The following is a 22,105-nucleotide window of genomic DNA, read 5'->3' as shown; positions in this document are numbered from 1 at the left end:
CCCATGTCACGGAGGAGAAAACGGACACTTGGACGCGGGTCCCAGACGACCTGGTCAGGATGCTCAGAACCGTAGGCTCTGGATTTCGGCTATAGATTGTTTCTGTGACCAGGTTCTAGCTCATTGGCATTTTCACTGATTCTTGGAAAGGGTTCTTGTTCAAAGAAAATACTACTTTTGTGCTCAGAAGGAAGAAAGAGGTCTATTTTTAGAAGCATCTGAAATACTGGAGAGACTAATTTGTTACTGATGTGATTTCTTTTTAAAAACAGATTTATTTTATTTTTTTATTTAGAGAGTCAATCTACAGAAACGAAGATCTTCTATCCGATGATTTACTCCCCAAGCAGCCGCAACAGCAGGAGCTGCACTTATTCGAAGCCAGGAGCCTCATCCAGGTCTCCTGTGGCCGTCTTCGACTGCTTTCCCAGGCCACAAACAGGGAGCTGAATGGGAAGCGGGGCCACCAGGATTAGAACCGGTGCAAACAAGGCGAGGATTTTAGCCACTAGGGCTACCGCACTGGGCCCTACTGACGTGATTTTTAATAGAGATTTTATCACAGCTTCATGTGACAATGAAAAAAGCACAAATTGTAACTGTTTCCTTGTTTTAAATGTAATTCTTAGTTTTGTTCCTTTTTCCAGTAGTTCCGCTCCACTACTGCAGCAGGCTTTTTGGGAAAAAGCAGACAAATCCCAACGGAACTTGACTTGTGAGTCTGTCGGGAGAACAGTACTACAGATTATTTATTATAGTAAAAAATTCATCCTGCAGGGGAAAGAGCACAGTAGGGTAAGCCTCAGCCTGTGTCACTGGCATCCCATATGGGCGCTAGTTTGAGTCCCAACTGCTTCACTTTATATCCAGCTCCCTGCTAAGGTGCCTGGGAAAGCAGTGGGAAGATGGCCCAAATCCTCAGGAGAAATTGCATGCTTGTGGCTTCAGATCGGCCCAGCTCTGGCTGCTGTGGCCATCTTGGAAGTGGACCAGCAGGTGGAAGACTTCTCTCTCCATCTCTGTAACTCTCTATCTTTCAAAAAAAAAATAAATCAATCGGGGCGGGGAGAGTTCAGAGGTTGGCACAGTGGCATACAGGCTAAGCCTCAACCTGCACCCTATAAGGGCTGGAGTTCATGTCCCAGTTGCTCCATTTCACATCCAGCTTCCTGCTTATGGTCTGAGAGAGTAGCAGAGGATAGTTCAAGTCTTGGGACCCCCACATCCAAGTGGGAGACCCAGAACAAACTCCTGGCTCCTGGCTTTCATTTGCTCAGCTCTGGACGTTGTGGTGATTTGGGGAACTAACAAGACAATAGAAGACCTCACTTTCTGTCTCTCTATCTCTAACTTTGCCATTCAAATAAAAACAAATACAAAAATACATACATTTTATATATGTATGTATTGACAGGCTTTGTATAATCCTTTACCTCCTCCCCCCCAAAAAAAAGTTCTGTACCGTTCAAGAAAACTTGTACCTCTGGCAATGGGTCATAGTAGAAAATCATCTCTTGGGCTCGGCAGCGTGGCCTGGTGGCTAAGGTCCTCGCCTTGATCCCATATGGCTGCTGGTTCTAATCCCGGCGGCTCTACTTCCTCTCTATCTCTCCTCCTCTCAATATATCTGACTTTGTAATAAAAATAAAATAAATCTTTAAAAAAAAAAAAAAAAATCATCTCACTAGGGCCACAGTTATGGCAAAGTGGGTTAAACCACTGTCTGCAATCAAGAGTTACATAAGTGTACTGTTTCAAGATCTAGCTGCTCCACTTCCAACTCTGCTCCCTGCAAATGTGCCTGGGAAAGCAGTCAAAGGCAGCCCAACTGCTTGGGCCTCTACAATCCAGGGAAGGTTTGAGCTCTTGGTTTGAACTTGGTTTAACTTTTTTTTAAAAAGATTTAATTCTTTTTATTCAAAAAGCAGATTTACAGAGAAGGAGAGAAAAAGAAAGCTCTTCCATCTGCTGGTTGACTCCCCAAACAGCTGCAAGGGCCAGAGCTACATGGATCTAGCTGAGGAGGCGCTGATCTGGAACCAAGGGCAGGAACCTCCTCCAGGTTTCCCACCCACATGGATACAGAGTCCCAAGGCTTTAGGCCATCCTCTACTGCTTTACCAAGTCACAGGCAGAGAGTGGAATGGGAAGTGGAGCAGCCAGGACTTAAACCAGCACCCAAATGTGAGCCTGGCACTTGGAGGTGGAGGATTAGCCAAGTGAGCTATCATGCTGGGCCGCTGATTTCAGCTTGGTACAGCCCCAGCAATCATGGCCATTTGGGAAATAAACCAGACCTCTCTTTTCTTCTCATTTGCTAATTATGCCTTTCAAATAAATAATAAAAATACATCTTAAAAATCTCATTGAAAACAGACAAGATGAAAGAAGTCTTCAGGGCCCAGTGCGACATGGCCTAGCGGCTAAAGTCCTTGCCTTGAACGTGCCGGGATCCCATATCGGCGCTGGTTCTAATCCCGGCAGCCCTGCTTCCCATCCAGCTCCCTGCTTGTGGCCTGGGAAAGCTGTCCAGTACGGCCCAATGCCTTGAGATCCTGCACCCACATGTGGGAGACCTGGAGGAAGTTCCTGGCTCCTGGCTTTGGATCGATGCAGCACCAGCCATTGCGCTCACTTGTCCTCTCTGTATATCTGACTTTCCAATAAAAATAAATAAATCTTAAAAAAAAAAAAAGAAAGAAGAAAGAAGTCTTCAATATCCAGGAATTTTGTCCCTGGAAAACTGAAAAACTTCAAAGAACTTTCTCTCAAGTCTAAAGCCTTGCACGTAAAGATGAAAACGGACTTTGGGTGATTTAGAAAGTGGGGATTTGGCACGTTATCAGAAGTAGATTAAAACAAATCCAAGCAAGTCACAGCAACAGGAACCTGGCTTGAAATATGGTCTGATTTTAAATGAATGGTATAGTTAGGTGGGTGCAATGGAGTTCCTGTTTTCTAGAGGATGGTTATCTATACTATTTTTCAACAAATGAAATCTCAAATCCAAAGATGCTTGGTCTTAACTATAGCTAACACACAAAACAACTATCTGTTCTTTTTTTTTTATATTTTATTTTTTTTAGTCATTGATTACATTGTATTATGTGATACAGTTTCGTTGGAACTGGGAATCACCCCACCCCTCCCACGGCCCTCCCCCCATGTGGAATATTCCACCTTGTTGCATATCCACTGATCAAGTACAGTTGAGATTCCATCTTTGCAAGCATAAACTAAACATAGAGTCCAACATCTTATAGTCCAATCTAGTTCCTCAGCTTCCTGGGGAGACCCTGTCCGGTCCAAGGGCAGAACCATCAGATTATCAACCCGATCAATTAAAGGCTCCAACATACCCTCAGCAACAATTAACTTCGTTGTATAACTAGTAGTTATAGTATTGAGTAACCAGTATGTTAAAAACAATTGCAATTTCTTAACCATCTTCTGTGATCACCTCATTGTCAATTCAGTTTTAGTTTATACACAACATATAACATAATATACATAAAATAACATGTTTTACATAACATCATATCCTCTTACATTAACGCAAACATGTGGTATCTGACCTTTTGGGATTGGCTCATTTCCCTTAGCATTATGGTTTCCAGTTTGGCCCATTTGGCCACAAAGAACTGCATTTTGTTTTTTTTAATAGCTGAGTACAACTCTCTGTTCTTAACATGTCACACCAAGAAGTCAAGATTCTAAATATCAGTGAATACGTACTTAGAATGCAGCAGGAGCCTCACTGACACAACACAGCCCTGCTCTCCACGGCCCGGAAGCTGGCTTCCTAAGCAGGGCTGTCTGCTGGGTAGTGTACTTCCTCCCCCAGCGCTTCTCCACCGGTGCACTGCTGACGTCTGCAGTCAGAGGACTGTTTTCTTCAGAGTGTTTAACAGCATGCCTGGCCTCAACTCCAGAGAGGCCAGTAGGACCCACTCCACCCACTCCCAACATCTAGACAATGCCAAATATCCCAGCAGGGGGGTATGCAAAACTGGCTCCAGTTGAAAACACTGCTCTAGTTAACTGTACCACATAACTGTACACAGACTGGCTTCCATCATGTCTTAATACCTTATGGGCTCCCCACTCAGGTTCCCCAACAGTATAGGACGGATGTCAAACCTTAGTAAAGAAAAAAGACCTTCAGAAAGTCTTAGCATACCACAAAAGCAGCAGCAAGACCATCAGCAGCAGGAGTGGCTCTGCAAGGGTTATGATTTCTGCATGACTGCTCACAGACCAACCCAGGATCCCCACAGAAACCCAGCACCATCTGTGCCTGGCCCATGTATTTAGAACTTCACACAGAAGAGTGACTAGGGATTCTGTTGTGGCCAGCAGCTTGCCCCAGCCTCCTCTGAACTTTCCCAGCTCACTCCAGAACCACACCCAGGGGGCAGGAGGTCACAGGTATCACACCAATGCCTGGTGGCTAACTAGGGATTCCTAAACACTTGATAAAAACCACATGACACGCTGGGCAGTGTCAGAAACCATGATTGAGACCACGCGTCACAGCTTGGTAAGGAGTTCCTGAAATCATGCGTGCTAAGCAAAGAGAACCAAACAACAATAAACACTGGGGCTCCCTTGACACAAAGCCCAAGGGAACCAGTGACTTACATGCAATATGGTGCCCGTACACCACAGGCTACTCTCAGGAAAAGAAACCAGCGTGTCAGTCCTGCCATTCTCACAGCCACTCACTAAGTTACCTCCAAGGATTGAATCACCATTTTCCAGTAGCCTGCCCTGGAAACCTCCTGGGACGCTCAGAGAAGCAATGGCTACAGAGAGGCACAGATATGGCTAAGCCAGCTCAGATTCAGGGGGATCTGAACTCACTGTTGCTACAAATTAGCAATCAACAAAGCGGGCCAAGCACTAAGGAAGTGGACAAGTAAGAAACTCGCATCTGCACGCTAAGGAATTACAACAGCAGAAGCAATTTAACAGCAGTTTTTAAAACAGGCCTAACTTACTTTTTGTGCACTGAAATTTACCTCTTGAAGAAAAAGGGGTGGGAAGAGGGTGGGTAAAACTTGTGGGATATCACTGGGGGAAGTGGCTATTTTCTTTGGCTCTACTCTAGATAAAAATTTCAAAATCAACTCCAATACAGATGGGTTGGGGAGGGTATCAAAATTCAACCTGAAAGGGCTTGGGTAAGCACTACTTTTTTCATCTGTAGGTGACAGTGGGGAACTAAGGTGTACTGTGCTGTCACCACAGTTTTACAAATCAGTTAGTCAGCCTCTGGCTTCCACCTTTGCTGGTACAAAGTGTCACTTGATGTTTGCCACACTGTACACAGCTAATCCTTCCAGGAAGGATCTTGCTTAGTCTGTCCTGACCCAGAAGGGTCACACTGACAGGGAGTCCACTTTGCCCTCTGCAAAGAAAGGTCTGCAACAGGCCCAGGAGGAGTACCAAACCAGGGGCACAGGCGAGGGCACAGGGCAAGAAAGGACCTGGCCTCTGGCTCCAGAGATCTTCCCCTCGGGTTCCAGTTGCCTTAAAGATAAGACCTTCCTAAAAATAACACTTACAAACAAAGAAAAATTCATAATAAATGTATTAAACAACAAAAAGACCCCCTCCCTTATGGTGGTTGTATGGTGTGATGAGAGCACATGAAGTCCCATGTTTTGCTCTTACCTAGCAGTTTAGAGGTTGAAATGGAAAGTAGCCATTTCCCTGTCCCCTGTGCCCTGTCAGGGCTCCCAGCTGCAGCCTGGGCAGGTCATCATCACAGCCTCGGTAGTGTGCGTCATTCTGAGGAACACGATGGCTAACCGAGCCTAGGTTCCATCAGTGGCCTTTCCCTGCACCCGACACCTACAGTGCCACCACTGCTCCCACCCGCTGAGGTCCAGCTGCAGTGGGGCCTCTCTTGAACCTCCACACCCTTGCACTCTGTTCTCACCACCTTCACAGTGTCCCAGCTCCCCACACACTTATCCCCTACCTGACTATAAACCCCTTGAGGGCAGGTGTGAAGATAAACCCCTTTGTAACCACAACATGGTAGAATAGGTGCATAAAACATTTTAGAATACTGATCACACACACACACACACAAAAACCAGATCAATGCCATCTATATCAAACGTGAAACAGAATTCATTTGAAGCTGCAGACCTGAAAATTTGGTTGCAGTCTTATTCTCTGAAAATCGGTAATCCTTCTGTTAGAAGCCTGTGGACTCTGTCTTAGTCAGAGAGCCTATTTTCTACTCTTACCAGGTAAGGAAGGGATAGCACCTCCCAACTACATGTTGCCTGTTACAGCCTGCTCTACAATGGCTCTCTTCTTCTGACCTCTAGCTCCCTTAGTCACAAAGACTATTCTGTGGTCAACCCCGCAGTTGTCTTAGCTGTCCCTGCAGGAGGGGGCAAGGCTATCTATCCTGTAACCACACATTACCAAGCCCAAGGGCCCTCACGTCTTCCTCCTCTGCTGAGCCAAGCCCTTATCTTGCCTCAGGGAAACCCAATCCTGAGGCTCACAGTGGAATGCCAGATTCCCTTCTCATCTGCAGGAGAAAACAAAAACAACCCTCCCAGCCAGCTCTGCCTGGAATGCTCCTCCCACCACCCCTGCTCAGACGTCTGGTAAACTCCTACTCATCCTGCAAGACTAAGAATCAGGTCTCACCTTCTCGGGAGATTCAGAGCATTCCCAGTCTGGTCCCTGGGCCTTTCTCTATAGAACTCTCTGAGCACTGTCTTGTCATTATTTCCAAGCCACTAAACCCACAGGAAACTAATTAGGACCCAGCCCCACAGAATAGACATACATCTTGGTAAGACTACACCCAGAGGACCTGTATGATTCTTTTTGTTTTTGAGAATGATTGCAGTAGAACATAAGCTCTTTGGAAGCAGGATTTCCATCCTCTGTGCCAGGCTACCTCCAGTGAGTGGTGTCTCCCCAGATGCGGCTACAAATGGCAGAGAGGCAAGCAATGCCTCACCCCCTACCTCGGCTGGCTAGAAATAAAGTGTACCCCAACAGACATAGAGCAATGTGGTCTAAATAGCAACAAACAAACAACAAAAACAGGGCTTGGCAAAGACTGGATCCAAAACAATACAAATTATATCTAAAAAATTTCTCTAGCTATAAGTGAAAAACCCTGGGCAAGTAGCTTAACCTTCGTAAGCCTTAGCACACATCTCTATACAAATGGGGTAACACCACCAGATAACACACAGGATTGCCATATGGAGGAAGGAGGAAAAAAATGAAAAAAAACAAACATTCCTATCATGTAGGATAAACTAATAGTACATTTTTGTATCATGCTTTAAAAATAGAACTATTAAGTAACATTTAGAAGGCAGGCTCCAATACAGGCCAGTTACAATGTCAGACTCAGAAACGCTAGAAAGATACAAAATTATAAAACTAAAAAGACTCCCAGTCTACACAGGCAAGGTTAGAATCACAGAATTCCAGGAAGGAAAGGGCTTCAAGATGTTTTTACTTCAGTCTTCTACCAGGAAACTGTTCAGAAACAAGAGCTAGATAAATCTGCTATGGGGCCTCCCAGTCTTCCATTCTCCTTCAAAGCCTTTAAATAAATGCTATTCACCACTTCATTCTCTCTACTGGCAGAGGCCTAGGCCTTCTTGCCGCCTCAGCACAGGAGACTAACAGCGTATGTTGCAGGAAGAGTCGGGACCACGAGCACAATTCCCCCACCTCTGCGAAGGCTGTGGGGCTCTCTCCATTCTAGTTTGCTGTACCCCTTGTAGTGCAGCATGCTTTAAGAACCAGGACAAACAGAAGTTTCCTAAATGCCTACCCTCTGCCTGCCAAGGTGCTAAGGTTTTGCACCCATTCTTTTGAGAGAGAATCTTATTATGTACATTTCACATTTCGCAGAGGCGGCTCAGCAGTCCCACAAGTGGGTACACCCCAGCCCGCCCCAGGGGAGCCAGGAGACACGTCTCTCTGGCTCCCCTGCCCTGATCTTTTCACTACTGAGGCAGCTGTCCCCAGTCCCTGCCTGCTGACATAACCCGGATCCACCTCCACACTGCTCAACGCCCTCTCCTGGGCTCTCTCCAGCCCTGGGTTAGGGGAAGGGTTTGGGGTGAAGGGGGGGAATCCCAGTCATGTAATGCAATGTAATTAATGAATAAATGAATATTAAAGAAAAAAAAAAAAGGGCAAAGGATGTGGGTGCTCACAATGGACCCAACACTGCCTATTAGCTGCATCAAAGGAAGACTCTTACGACAAACAGGGACATTAATGGAGACACTTACTTTATTAAGAAAGATTGGCTCACCTAGCAATTTCCTCCCTCCCTTTAAGGGCTCTGGTCAGGCACCTCTGTGGCTTTTTCTCAGCCAGGGCCAAGCAGAAGAGAGAGGCCATGTGTGTTTGTCCCCCTCCCTCTTACAGCTCCACCAGCCACCACTGGTTACACTTACACATTCCCCTACAGACATAGGAGCCAACTCTGAAGTCCGGGAACAAACAGTTGGCAGCAGCTGTGTTCTCAGCGGACAGCAGTTGGTCCCTTGCTACCGTGCTCCTATTTCACACTAGGCGGCTGGCTAGAACTGAAGGCTCCTGCTTCAGGCAGCTGATCAGCGAGCGACCTATACAGGGGTCTGCCTGTATGGGGTCTCTGCCTGTACAGGGGTCTGCTGGCTTTGGAACATACATATCTGTAAGGCCAAAGGAGGATCCACTCCACACCGTACGTCCCTGAAGCGTCCAAGGCTATCCCCAGCCACTCACCCACCCACAGAGGAAGCCGGGCTTGAGGAGCAGATCCTGCACCCCTCACCTTGTGAACCCTCAGGATGAGCACTCTCTGCTGACCAGCCAAACCAAAATGGAGAAGGAAAAAAAAGGATTTTTAGCAAGGCTCCTTCCTGCTTTGTCTTTCCCCCTCCCCAGCCTCAGCCTCAACTGTTTCCCCTATAAAGGTTTGAAAAGGATTTTATGTCTAACAGAAAATCCAAACTAGGCGACCCTTGGAAAAAAAAAAAAAATCAGGGATATAATAAGAAAGCAGTGGCTCTGGAAGGCAGGAACAACCAGCCAGCAAGAAGGGAAGGCTAGACATTTCTGGGTAGGAACGGGCCTGCTGGAACTGAGAGTCACTTTCTACAACATTCCCTCTACCCAAAGCAGCAGCACAGTCAGTACACCGCCCCTCCCCTCCCGAACACGCAAGATCGGCAGAAGCAGTTCAATTACCTGTCTAAGACCCCAAAGGAAAGGCATCCTGCAAGAGCATCGTCCACACTAACGTTTGGAACAAAAGGCTCTGAAAAGTTAAGGTCTCGCAAGGAGCCTGGCCTCTGGCAGGCCCCGGGGGCTCAGTGCTCCCAGGGAACCAGCCCTTCCGAGCAAAGAAGACAAAGTCAACAGTCCTGGGACCGAGTAGGCAGCTCCCTCCTGCTCGCCTCGCTACTCCCCCCGCCGGGCGCTGACCCACCCCCACCTTCTCGTGACACATCTCAGACGCAGCAAAGCTGAAGCTGTCTGCCAAGAGGGAAATGACATCAGTTCAGGCACAGCAGAAAAAAAAAAAAAGAAGAAGAAAGAAAAAAAAACTTTAGGCAGCTGCTGTGGAATATTAAGGAAGATGTGCAATAAACCCACCATACCCGGGCCCAGGCCTGAGCTGGAAGCTGCAGAGGCGTGCACCGGAGGGGCTCCTGTCAGTTCCCATTAGCCAGGCTCAGCTCAGCACAGAAAAATCAAATTTTTAGACCTGCAAGGAGCTACATTTCCCTGAAGGAGAACTGCCTCTCTGGCTCCTAAGCTATTGTTTCTCCTCGAAACATAGTAACTGCCAGTTTCACAGAAACTTTTATTCCTCTCCCCCTGCCAGGGTGGGCATTTAGTGAACAGCACACTAAGCCTGGTGCTCCAACTTTCTCTAGGAAAGGAGGAGATGGCCTGCAGACACACCTTACCCAGCTAAAGGTAGGACACACTACCTTGCACACAGACCTTGCTTCCACAGGAGAGTTTAGAGTTCATAAACAAACTTGAAGTGTACAAGTGCCAACATCTTTCTTCACTTGTCTTACAAAAGGTACAGCAAGTGCCACCACAGTCTACAAGCTGCCAGTAAAGCAGATCATCTATATTTAAACCAACTTTGCTTCGGGAAAGTTCACCACAGTAGGTTTGCTGAACTTCCTTCCTAACTTCAGTTGATAGAGAAAAAAAAAATGTTTATTCAACAGTAGGCTTGAACAAAAAGCAAAGCGTCTGGGGCTGTAGCTGCTGTTTTTCTTTATTAATTTTCATTTTATCTGAAAAACAGAAAGATGCATACCTACACAGAAAGAGAGACAGACAGATCTTTCCACCTACTGGTTCACTTCCCAAATGCCTGCAACAGTTGGGGCCAGCCCAGGCTGCAGCCAGCAGCCAGGAGCCTGAAACTCTACCCAGGCCTCCCCCCCACACGGCAGGGACCCAGCTACTGAGCCATCATCTGCTGCCCACCGCCCCTCCCAGGGTGCACATCAGCAGGAAGCTGGGATTCAGGAGCGAAGGCAGGACGAGGACCCCAATACTCAGATATGGGATGTGAGCATCCCGAACAGCTGCTCATGGGCGCACCAGTTGCCCTGCTCTGAAGTTGGGAGTTTTTCTCTCACCTGCCCATTCTCCTCTCGCATTCACACTTCAAGAGCAACATTCCGCAGGTCCACCAGCAAAGACAACACGGGCAAGGGACGAAAGAACCATGTCTGCATTTGCATTTGCCAAAGTGACTTGGGTGGAAAAGTCTTTGGAGGAAGTGCATGAAATCAAAGTTGCTTTCTAGTAACCTTTTGAAATTTTTTTATTTTAGAGAGAGAGATGAGAGAGCGAGCATTCCCATTTGCCACTTCACTCTCCAGATGCCCACAAAAGCCAACCAGGAACTTGGCCACCTGAGCTATCCACTGCTGTCTCTGGGGCTCTGTAGAAAATGGAAACAGTGAGTTAGAGCCAGACTTCAAACCCAGACACTCGGATATGGGATGTGGCATCTTAACCCACACCTACGTCTTCGCTGCTAGGCCAAACACTCACCTCTCTAATGACTTCTTCGGCTACAAATCAATTACATTTTCCATGACTCAAGACAAGTAGGGCCCGGCGGCATGGCCTAGCGGCTAAAGTACTCGCCTTGAACGCACTGGGATCCCATATGGGTGCCAGTTCTAGTCCGGGTAGCTCCACTTCCTATCCAGCTCCCTGCTTGTGGCCTGGGAAAGCAGTCGAGGACAGCCCAAGGCCTTGGGGCTCTGCATCCATGTGGGAGACCTGGAAGAAGTTCCTGGCTCCAGGCCCGGCAGCATGGCCTAGTGGGTAGTCCTCTCCTTGAACGTGCCAGGATCCCATATGGGCGCCAGTTGTAATCCCGGCAGCTCCACTTCCCATCCAGCTCCCTGCTTGTGGCCTGGGAAAGCAGTCCAGGACGAACCAGAGTCTTGGGACCCTGCACCCACGTGGGAGACCCGGAAGAGGCTCCAGGTTCCCAGCTTCGGATTGGCGCAGCACCGGCCATTGCGCTCACTTGCGGAGTGAATCATTGGACGGAAGATCTTCCTCTCTGTCTCTCCTCTCTGTACATCTGACTTTGTAATAAAAATAAATAAATCTTTTAAAAAACAAAAGTTCCTGGCTCCTGGCTTCGGATCGACATAGCACCAACCCTTGCGCTCACTTGAGGAGTGAATCATCGGATGGAAGATCTTCCTCTCTGTCTCTCCTCCTCTCTGTATATAACTTTCCAATAAAAATAAAATAAATCTTTAAAAAAAAAAAAAGACAAGTATATCTCAGCTTTCTTTTTACCTTCTGCAACCATTTTCTTTTCAGTGACATTTATCAAAGGCCCCTGGGGCAGGGGCATCATGCTGGACATGACTCCCTTAAATTAGAAATGACTCTTGCCAATTACTACCTATAACCGCCACCCAGGACAATAAATTAGCATTGCACAACACTTACTGCACTGTGAGGTGCCAGAAGTACTTTTCGATTATCAGAATTCAGCCAGGCACGCCATGTGCTTGCTGCAGGTTCCCACTGATGGTCAAGGTCACACTGACACCCCTGACAAGAAAATCAATGTGCCAAGCCAGCTGAGCCATTTCCTCGAGGCTCACGGAAGAATGGATGACAGCCTCATTGCTACAGGGAAGAGCAGAGGCTGCTGGGCGGCACAGCAGTTCCTGCCACTGCAGGTGTCTGGGGCCCATTATGCCTTCTCACCACAGGGCCAGACATCCTGCCCCCTCCCCCCCGGCGCAATGCCAGGCAGAGGCTGGCTCTCCAGGCACAGCCCCTTCAGGAAGAACCACTAGGCTACTTGCAAACCCCCTCCTAGCATTTCCTCAGTTTCCTGGCAACAGCAAGAACCACAAAACAAGTGCAATACTATTAACTTTGAGACCAAACTAGAGGAAAGAGTACTCTACCACTCACGGGCAGCTCTGTTCAACCCTGAACTAACAAGACTGGGACCAGCATTTCTCCAGGAGAGCCACAGCATAGTGCGCACATTCATTCCACACCCATCGACACCTTCAGTGGGTCAAGCACTGTTCCCAATCCTGGGTTACTCTCGAGACAAAAACACTCCAAGGCCCGGCGTGGTAGCCTAACAGCTAAAGTCCCCACACTGAAAGCTCCAGGATCCATATGGACACTGGTTCTAATCCCAGCAGCCCCACATCCCATCCAAATCCCTGCTTGTGGCCTGGGAAAGCAGTCGAAGATGGCCCAAAGCCTTGGGACCCTGCACCCGCGTGGGAGATGCAGAAGAGCTCCTGGCTCCTGGCTTTGGATCAGCTCAGCTCTGGCCGTTGAGGTCAGTTGGGGAGTAAATCATCACCAAATCATTTTTGTCTCTCCTCCTCTCTGTATATGACTTTGCAATAAAAATAAATCAATCTTAAAAAAAAATCACCTCCAAAAGCCTTGCACTGGTGACCTTTTGAAGCACTCCAGATGTTTAAATAATATTCATCAGCCATGAACTGTTTTTTTTAAATTTTATTACAAGGTCAGACATACAGATAGGAGGAGACACACAGAGAAAGATCTTGTTTGATGATTCACTCAAGTGACCGCAACGGCCAGTGCTACACTGATCCAAAGCCAGGAGCCAGGAACTTCCTCCAGGTCTCCCACGCGGGTACAGGGTCCCAAAGCTTTGGGCCGTCCTTGACTGCATTCCCAGGCCACAAGCAGGGAGCTGGATGGGAAGCGGGGCTGTGGGGACTAGAACTGGCACCCATATGGGATCCTGGCACATTCAAGGTGAGGACTTTAGCCGCTAGGCCACCACGCTGGGCCAGAGCCATGAACTTCTAATAATTTCAACTGCAACATTACTAGAATTGAAAAAAAAAAAAAACTAAAAAATTCAATCTAAACTCTCATATATGCGACTTAAACTTGCAGATCCCTTGCTAATGAACCATCCTTTCACAGATCCTCCTTAAGACATTGTCATCAGTATTTTGCTCTGCCTTTTTTTTTTTTTTTTTAGAAAAAGATTTCTTTACTGTAAAGTCAGATATATAGAGGTGGAGAGACAGACAGGAAGATCTTTCGTCCAATGGTTCACTCCCCAAGTGACCACAACAGCCAGTGCTGCGCCAATCCGAAGCCAGGAGCCAGGAACTTCCTCCAGGTCTCCTACACAGGTGCAGAGTCTCAAGAATTTGGGCTGTCCTCGACTGCTTTCCCAGGCCACAAAGAGGGAGCTGGATAGGCAACAGGGCTGCCAGAATTAGAACCCAGGATTAGAATCCTGCCATATGGGATCCTGGCTCATTCAAGGAGAGGACTTTAGCCACTAGGACACCACACCGGGCCCTTTTGGTCTGCGTTTACCGCTTTGTAAGACCAGAGACTCCTGGGGCAGACGTTGTGCCTCAGCAGGTTAAATTGTTGTTCTGTTTTGTTTTATTAGCAGGTTACATTGTACTGTGGGACACGGGTACCCCACATCAGATCCAGTTCAAGTCCCAGCTATTCTGCTTCTGACCCAGCCTCCTGAAAACACATTCCGGAAAGTAATGTGCTTCAACTGCTTGATCCCCCGCCCCCAAGTCCCACCCCCAGTGTGGGAAACCAGGATACAGTTCTAGACTCCTGGTTTCCTAATGCTGGCTGTCATCCTTATTTAGGGAGTAAATCCTCAATAGAAGATACCTTCTCACAGAACCTCCCAACCACATCACTCTGCCTCTCAAGTAAACGAAATAGACAAATATTTAAGGGAAAAAAATAAATTCCTAGGTGCAAGGTAGCATGTAACACAAAGCATTACACCTAATGTGGTGGTATCATATGCTCTGAAAAAGTGGTTCTAACCATGGAATCTTTCTAACCCACTTGTCCTTGTCTTACCCACTTCTTGTCTGCAGCCCGAGACTACCTCATTGAGCACTGTGATCCCAGGGTAAGGAAAAAAAGCAGAACTGGCAAATTCAAGCATTCCCAGCAAAGTGAGTTCACTTTCTCCTGTACCCAACAAATAGCACCACAACCTACCATAAAGTAGTCAGCTGTAGGATTTTTTTTTTAGTCTTTTTTTTTTAAGATCCATTTTTATTGGAAAAGCAGATCAGATTCACGGAGAGAAGGCAAGATAGAAAGATCTTCCATCAGCTGGTTTACTCCCCAAGTGGCTGATCTGAGCCAACCCAAAACCAAGAGCCCAGAGCGTCTTCCAGGTCTCCCACGTGGGCTTTGGGCCGTCCTCAACTGCTTTCCCAGGACACAAACAGGAAACTAGATGGGAATGGGGCAGCCGAGACACGAACCGGCACCCACATGGGATCCTGGAGCATGAAAGGCATGGACGTTAATCACTATGCTACTGTGTTGTGCTCAAAACAAAATCTTTTTTAAAAATCAAACTAAAAAAAAATTCTTCACTGACTCACAGGTCATACAGTAGCATCATTTTCTTCAAGAAGGTTTTTTGATGTTCTCTCTCTTTTCTTCATCAACACATTAGTCATTCATAGCATGTTATCTAATTCCATGGCATTGTAAATTTTCTATTTTCTTCCTGTTGTTGATTTTGTTTTATGGCTTTTCATTTAAGGAGATGTAAAATAATTATATTAGAGACTATCATATTCAATTGTGAAGATACAATGCAGTATGATTCTCTACTTCCAGATCAATGATGGAATCCCAATGAAACTGTTAAACATTACCTTGACAATAAGATGCTGGACCCTCTGCCATTGTCCATACCTACAATGTCAGGAAACACTTAAACAGCAGAATAATGGACTTACGACTATTTATAAATCAGTGGTGATGGACAGGATTTGGAGATGGGGTAAAGGAAATCCCAGAGCCTACAGAACTGTATCATAATACCAAAAAAATTGTCTTAAGGAAATATTAACAAAAAATAATAAGAAAAAAAGTATGATAATCACTGGCCTTTCTGCTAGCCTAAACAGTAATAAAAAAGGATTCTTTTATATAAATGATCCAGCTCATATTTGATGGGCCAAAGGCTCTCAGGTGCAACTAAGTTCAACAGTGAATTCACTAACTTTAAAAGAAAAAAGGAAGCCACGCTACTCAGAATTAGGCAGGATGATGTTGTCTGTCATGGATTTGGGCAGGTGCTGTGGTCACGGCTTGGGATGTCCAAATTCCCTTCTGGGTGCCAGGGGCAGTCTTGGGTACTCCATTTTAGATCCAGCTTCCCCTACTCTTCCTAGAGGCAACAGATGAGAACTCAAATATTTAGGTCCCCCCACCATGCAGGTGGAAGACCGAGATGGATATTCCAGGCTCCTGGATTTGGCCTAGTCCAGCCCTGGAGCCAGGAGCATTTAGGGCGTGAACCAGGAGATGGAAGATGGGCTATCTGTCTCTCTCTGCCCCTCTACCTGTCAAGTAGGTGAAAAAACACAAAAATAAACAAGCTTAAAAAGAAAGTTGCAGGTTAATCACTGTTTATGACTCCAAAAAGTGTGTATGAGTGAATGTTCTATGGACTCAGCCCCCATCTGCCCTACTCAGAATCTCCCCCAAGATAGTGCCAGAGAAAAGAGTGTCTACTGGATTCTAATTCTGTCATTTAAGATATGCTACAACATATATGCTCATGACTGGGAGAATTCATTCTTTAAAAAAAAAAAACATTAATTTTTTATTGAACAGGCAGATTTATAGAGGAGAGACAAAGAGAAAGAGCGCTGGTTCACCCCCCAAGTGGCTACAACAGTTGCAGTTGAGCCAATCCAAAGCCAGGAACCAGGAGCCGGAAACCAGGAATCCAAAGCCAGGAGCCAGTCTTCCAGGTCTCCCACGTGGGTGCAGGGTCCCAAGGCTTTGGGCTGTCCTCGACTGCTTTCCCAGGCCAGCAGGGAGCTGGATGGGAAGTGGAGCAGCCGGGATACAAACAGGTACCTATATGGGATTCCGGCATACACCAGGTGAAGACTTTTACCCAGAAGGCTACAGTGACCGAACCAGCAATACCCATTTTTTTTTTTGGCACCATTTTTTTTTTCAGGTAAACAAAGAGAAACTTTATTGAGGCCACAGGGAGTGGGCGGGCGGGGGCCTTATTTGACGTTCTTGGGGCGCAGGCTGTTGGTGTGGTGGCGTTTTCTCAGCGGCAGTTGAGGGCGCAGGGGTGCAGGTGGGCGTTGCACTTGCAGCAGATCATCTTGTCACAGTGGTAACTTCTGGGCGAGCTGGCGCAGGGACTGCTCAATGATGCCGCCCTGCAGGTGGAGCACCAGGTGCAGTGTGAACTCTTCCTGGATGTTGTAGTCCCACAGAGTGCCACCGTCCTCTAGAGGTTTGCCGGCAAAGATAAGATGCTGCTGGACTGGGAGGATGCCCTCTTTGTCCTGGGTCTTCGCCTTGACATTTTCAGTGGTGGCACTAGACCACCTCGAGGTGATGGTCTAGCCCATCAGAGTCTTCACAAGGATCTACATTTTGGTGTCTGAGGGACCTCACGGCAGCCGTCACCACCAACTCTGCACCATTTTTTTTAAAGATTTATTTATTTTTATTGGAAAGTCTGATATATAGAATGAAACAGATGCAGAGAAGACAATCTTCCATCTGGTGATTCATTCCCCAAGTGGCCGCAATGGCCAGAGCTGAGCCAATCGGAAGCCAGGAGCCAAGAGTTTCTTCTGGGTCTCCCAAGTGGGTGCAGGGTCCCAAGGCCTTGGGCCATCCTCCAACTTTCCCAGGTTACAGGTAGGGAGCTGGATGGGAACTTGGGCAACCAAGATTAGAAACGGCACTCATATGGGATCCTGGCACATTCAAGGTGAGGACTTTAGCCACTAGGCTATAAAACTGGGCCACCAGAAATATCTTTCTTAGAAATTTACACCTGTAATCTTTAAATTCTGGAACAGGGGCAAAAATAGATAGCTTCTTGTTTGACTTTATGTACTAGGAACTTCATCTAACCAACATCTCATTCAATGCCACCACAACGCTGCAATGTAACTACCAACATCCTATCCTTCAGCTGCATAAACTAAGGCACAGGGCATCTCTGTAACTTGTCACTAAATTGGCTGTGGCAGAGCAAGTACATGAATACATCTGGTCCCAAAGGCTACTCACAATAAGAGTTCTCAGTTACTAGGTCAGAAATTACCAAAGTGAATGTGGGGGGAGGGTATTCTGACATCGTGGTGATGTGGGTAAAGCCACAGAGTCCCACCTGCTCCTCTCTGATCCAGTTCCCTGCTATTATACCTGAGAAAGCAGCAGAAGATGGTCAAAGCACATGAGACCTACACAGAAAACTCCAAAACAGGGCCTGGCACAATAACCTAGTGGCTGAAGTCCTCACCTTGAATGAGCTGGGATCTCATATGGGCACCAGTCCTAATCCCAGTGGCCCTGCTTCCCATCCAGCTCCCTGCCTATGGCCTGGGAAAGCAGTCGAGGACGGCCCAAAGCCTTGGGACCCTGCATCCGTGTGGGAGACCTGGAGGAAGCTCTGGTCTCCTGGCTTCCACCTGAGTAACTCAGCTCCAGCTGCTGTGGCCGCTTTGGGAGTGAACCGTCGGACGGAAGATCTTCCTCTCTGTGTCTCCTCCTCTCAGTATATCTGCCTTTCCAATAAAAACATTAAAAAAAAAAAAGAAAGAAACCCCCCCCAAAATCGTCTGGCTCCTGGCTTCATTGTAGCCATTTGCAGCGTAGGCCAGCAAATGGAAGATCAACCTCTGTCTTTCTCTCTGTCCCCTCTTCTGGTAACTCTATCTTTCAAAATAAAAACAAAATGGCAGAGCTACGAAGAGATGGCTGGAGATGGCTGGTTTGAAGCCAGGAGCCAAGAGCGTCTTGTGGGCCTCTCACATGGGTGCCAGGGCCCAAGCACTGGGGCCCTCTTGTGCTGTTTTCCCAGGCACATTAGGAGGGAGCTGGATCAGAGGAGGAGCAGTAGGTCTCCAACTGGTGCCCAGCTGGTATTTTTTTGCACTATGCCGTAGCGCCAGCCCCAACAAATAAACCTTTTTTAAAACAGGAAAGCTATAGCTAAAGGTCCAGAAGAATCTTACTAAAGATGACCAGTGTTTGACAAGACTATTTAGAAAAAAGTCAATGTGTACCTGTGAAAGAATTGTTCCAGGATGTGGAGCCCCATGATTCTCACTCGAACCCATTTTGAACGCGGTTTTCTTCCAGGCAAATGAAGAAAAAGATCTAAGGTTCCCATCTGTTCCCAGCACATGTTAGAGCCCTACACCAGGGGCAAGCTAGGGACCTTCCTAGGCCTTGGCTGTCAGGTAGCTTGGGGAACTGACACATGAGGTGGCCAACTGAGGCTGAAGGAGAACTGTGTCATCTTTTGGCACAAAGAATCTGAAGAAAAGGGGCTTTTGTCAGAACAGGACCACCACTGCCAAGTTCCCAGCATAAAAGACAGTCTCCAAACTTAAGAGCACTTTATCTCCAGGAGCTCGGAGTCCAGGTTGCTAGGCAGTCTGGAGACGCACGTGTAAGATAAGCACTATCTCTTACTTTTCTGAGCATTCAGGCACAGACTCAGTCAAATGCCTTAGAGTTCTGACTCCAACACAAAGGGAAGTGATACGACCCAGAGTCCACACCAACATGAGTGCCACAGTAAAACCATAACATGCGGAAGTCGCGGATCCTGAAATGAGTGTCATGGGATGAACGCTATGGGATGAACCCCGGATCCAGAGTGAAGACTGGCAGAACTAAGCCACACAGCATGGCAAAAGAATCACTGCTGCCAGAAACCCACACCACTAGCTCGGCGGCATGCTGGACACAGAGGCAGACGCGCAGCAGGCCTGCCGGGGCAGGCACCCACACGCCCCTCCTGGTTTCTGAACAGGACGTGGCGTTCTTGCGGCCACAGGGCTCACTTCTGCCGCAAGGTATCTTTCGTAAACACTCCGAGGCTGCTTTTCTACTTGCGTGTCTTTCAGAGGAGAAAGGCTGGGCCTGCAGTATTCACGCAGTCATGGGCTCAGCATCAATGCTGTGCTGCGGGGAGGGGTGGGCAGAAATGGGCATTTCACTAACTTTAGATAGCTAAGGCAAGGACACACATCTTGGTGGCAGTGGAGTCAGCATTTCAACCAGGACGATGTGACTCCAAGATGACTCAAACACTCAATAGGGATCTGATCTTCACAGTCACATCTGACCCACCCAGCATTTGTGTGGATGGTGAAGACAAAAATGGACTTTTGAATGAACCAGTCCTGCTCTGCGGAATTAGTTTATTTAGCTATCCAGTTTGGGAAAAAAGATGAGCACATACAGAAACAGACACTGGCAGCCCATGACAAATACGGAAAGGAAGAATGGAGACAGTGAAGCAAGAGCTCAAAGGACACTGGTGAGGGAGGGCGAAGGAAAGTGTGATCAACATATGAGAACTGGGCCTGGTGCTGTGGTGTAGTAATTTAAGCCTCCTCCTGCAGTGCCAGCATCCTATATGGGTGCCAGTTCAAGTCCTGGATGCTCCACTTACAAACCAGCTCTCTGTTAATGTGCCTGGGACCCTGCACCCAAGAGAGACCCAGAAGCAGTATGAAGCTCCTGGCTTCAGATCAGCTCATTTCTGCCTACAGTGGCCAAAAGTATGGAAAGAGACACATGAGAAAGGGAGTAAAAGGGGAACCAAAGATCAACGGGGGAGGGGAGACGGCTGGAATTGTGGCAAAGCAGGTAAAGTCCACCAACACCAACATCCCATATGGGCACCAGTTCAAATCCTGCCTGCTCCACTTCCAACCAATCTTCTTGCTAAAAGCAGCAAAAGATCGTCAAAGCGCTTGGTACACGCACATGATGGACTCAGAAGACACGCCTAGTAATTGACTTCAGTCTGGCCTAGCTCTAGCCAATGTGGTCATCTGGGGAATGAACCAGGAAATGGAAGGTTTGTCCCTCCCTCTAACTTTGCCCTTCAAAGATATAAATAAAATTTTTAGAGAGATTTGATTAATTTATTTGAAAGGCACAATGGGGGAGGGGACAGAAAACGGGAGAGAAGGGGAGATTCAATCTTCCATACATTGGTTTATTACCAAATTTCCTCAACAAGCCAGAGCTAGGCCAGGCCGATGTTGGGAGCCCCTTCTGAGTTTCCCACATGGTCTAAGTACTTGGGCCATCTTGTGCTGCTTTCCGAGGCTGGATCCGAACTGGAGCAGCTCGGTCTTGAACCAGCTCCATGTGGGATGCCAATGTCACAGGCGGTAGATTTACCTGCTATGCCACAATGCCAGCCTGAATAAAACAAATATTTATAAAATCAAAGATAGGCAGGAAGTGGAACAGAGGACCTCCAGCCATGTGTGCTCACTGAGTCCTTCCAATTGGGATGTTTTTCTTCCCAATAGTTCTGGAAGCATCCAGGTGTTTTTATTTTACTATAGATCTCAGGACCTCATTCTGCCTTTTAATATTTGCTAAAAAAAAAATGATAAATCTTGGGCTGGATTTTTGAAAATTAATTTACCTATTAAATGGAAGGCACAGTGATACAGAAAAAGAGAGAAAAGATAAAGAAAAAGATCTCCCATCTGCTGATTCACTCCCCAAATGGCCACACCAAGCCAGGAGCCTGCAACTCCATCCAGGTCTCCAACACAGGTGGCAGGGGTCCAGGCACTGCTGCACTTCCAGACACATTAGTAAATAACTGCTTTGGAAGCACAAGAGCCAGAAGTCATTACTCTAACATGGAATGCCAGCTGTCATTCCTGCAAGAGATGGCTTAACCCACTTGTGCCACACTGCTGGACCTCTTGGCATTGATTTTGTTCTACTATAGAAACTGGGGTAGTGTTGGGAAGCACAAAGCCTCTTCCATGTCTTCCATGTGGGTACAAGCGGCCAAGGCTTTGGGCCATCCTCTGCTGCTTTTCCAGGTCATAAGCAGGGAGCTGGATTAGAAGTGGAGCAGCCAGGATATAAACTGGAGACCATACAGGATGCCAGCATGGCAGGTGGAAGCTTAGCTCGCTATGCCACAGTGCTGGCCCCATAGCCTTAATCTTTTAGAAGGAGATAAACAAAAGTAGCAGAAGCTACTGTTTTTCTGTCCCCTAACAAGAAACTTCTGGGACTGCTCATATGGATGCTGGCTGGACTATCAGATGTTCCACTTTCAATCCAGCTCCCTGCTAATGGCCTAAGAAAGCAGCAAAGCCTGGCCCAATTACTTGGGTGTCTGTATCCACATTGGAGACCCAGAGGAGGCTCCCGGCTCCTGGCTGTGGCCTGGTCTACCCCAAGGCATTTAAGCCATTTGGGGGTGTAAAACAGCAGGTGAAAAGGTCTCTATCTCCCCCCATCCCACCTCCGTAAACTCCGCCTTTGAAACAAGTAACTAAATCTTAGAAGAAAGAAAAGAAAGGAAGACAGACCCTTAATTACCTGTTAGTTGACAATTATTCCAACATATTTATTACCTCCATGATAAAAAGGTTTCTGCCATCTCAAGCGAATAAAGGGGTCTCTGAAACATACCCCTGCAGAGCAACGGGCAGTCACTGGATCTGCAATGTGGGCTTCATTAAGTACAAAACAA

The 22,105-nt window shown here is 47.2% G+C and overlaps 1 protein-coding gene across 2 annotated transcripts in view; it reads right to left on the bottom strand.

Moving 5' to 3' along the window:
- Positions 1 to 22,105, bottom strand: part of WBP1L (WW domain binding protein 1 like) — a 70,399-nt gene that overhangs the window by 28,011 nt on the left and 20,283 nt on the right. The window contains exon 1 of one of the 2 annotated variants that reach the window (XM_058672036.1): positions 9,241 to 9,436. The exons of the other annotated variant lie outside the window; for it this stretch is intronic. Within the exon in view, the coding sequence (XP_058528019.1) occupies positions 9,241 to 9,267 (27 nt within the window). The 5' untranslated portion in view covers positions 9,268 to 9,436. Of the gene's footprint in view, positions 1 to 9,240; positions 9,437 to 22,105 lie in introns of those variants that run through there. 2 annotated transcript variants of the gene reach the window in all.

This window comes from Ochotona princeps, chromosome 13 (assembly GCF_030435755.1).
Source record: "Ochotona princeps isolate mOchPri1 chromosome 13, mOchPri1.hap1, whole genome shotgun sequence".
Classification (NCBI taxonomy): Eukaryota; Metazoa; Chordata; class Mammalia; order Lagomorpha; family Ochotonidae; genus Ochotona; species Ochotona princeps.
Note: the sequence above shows the minus strand (reverse complement) of the source record. Positions and strands in the feature narration are given on the sequence as shown.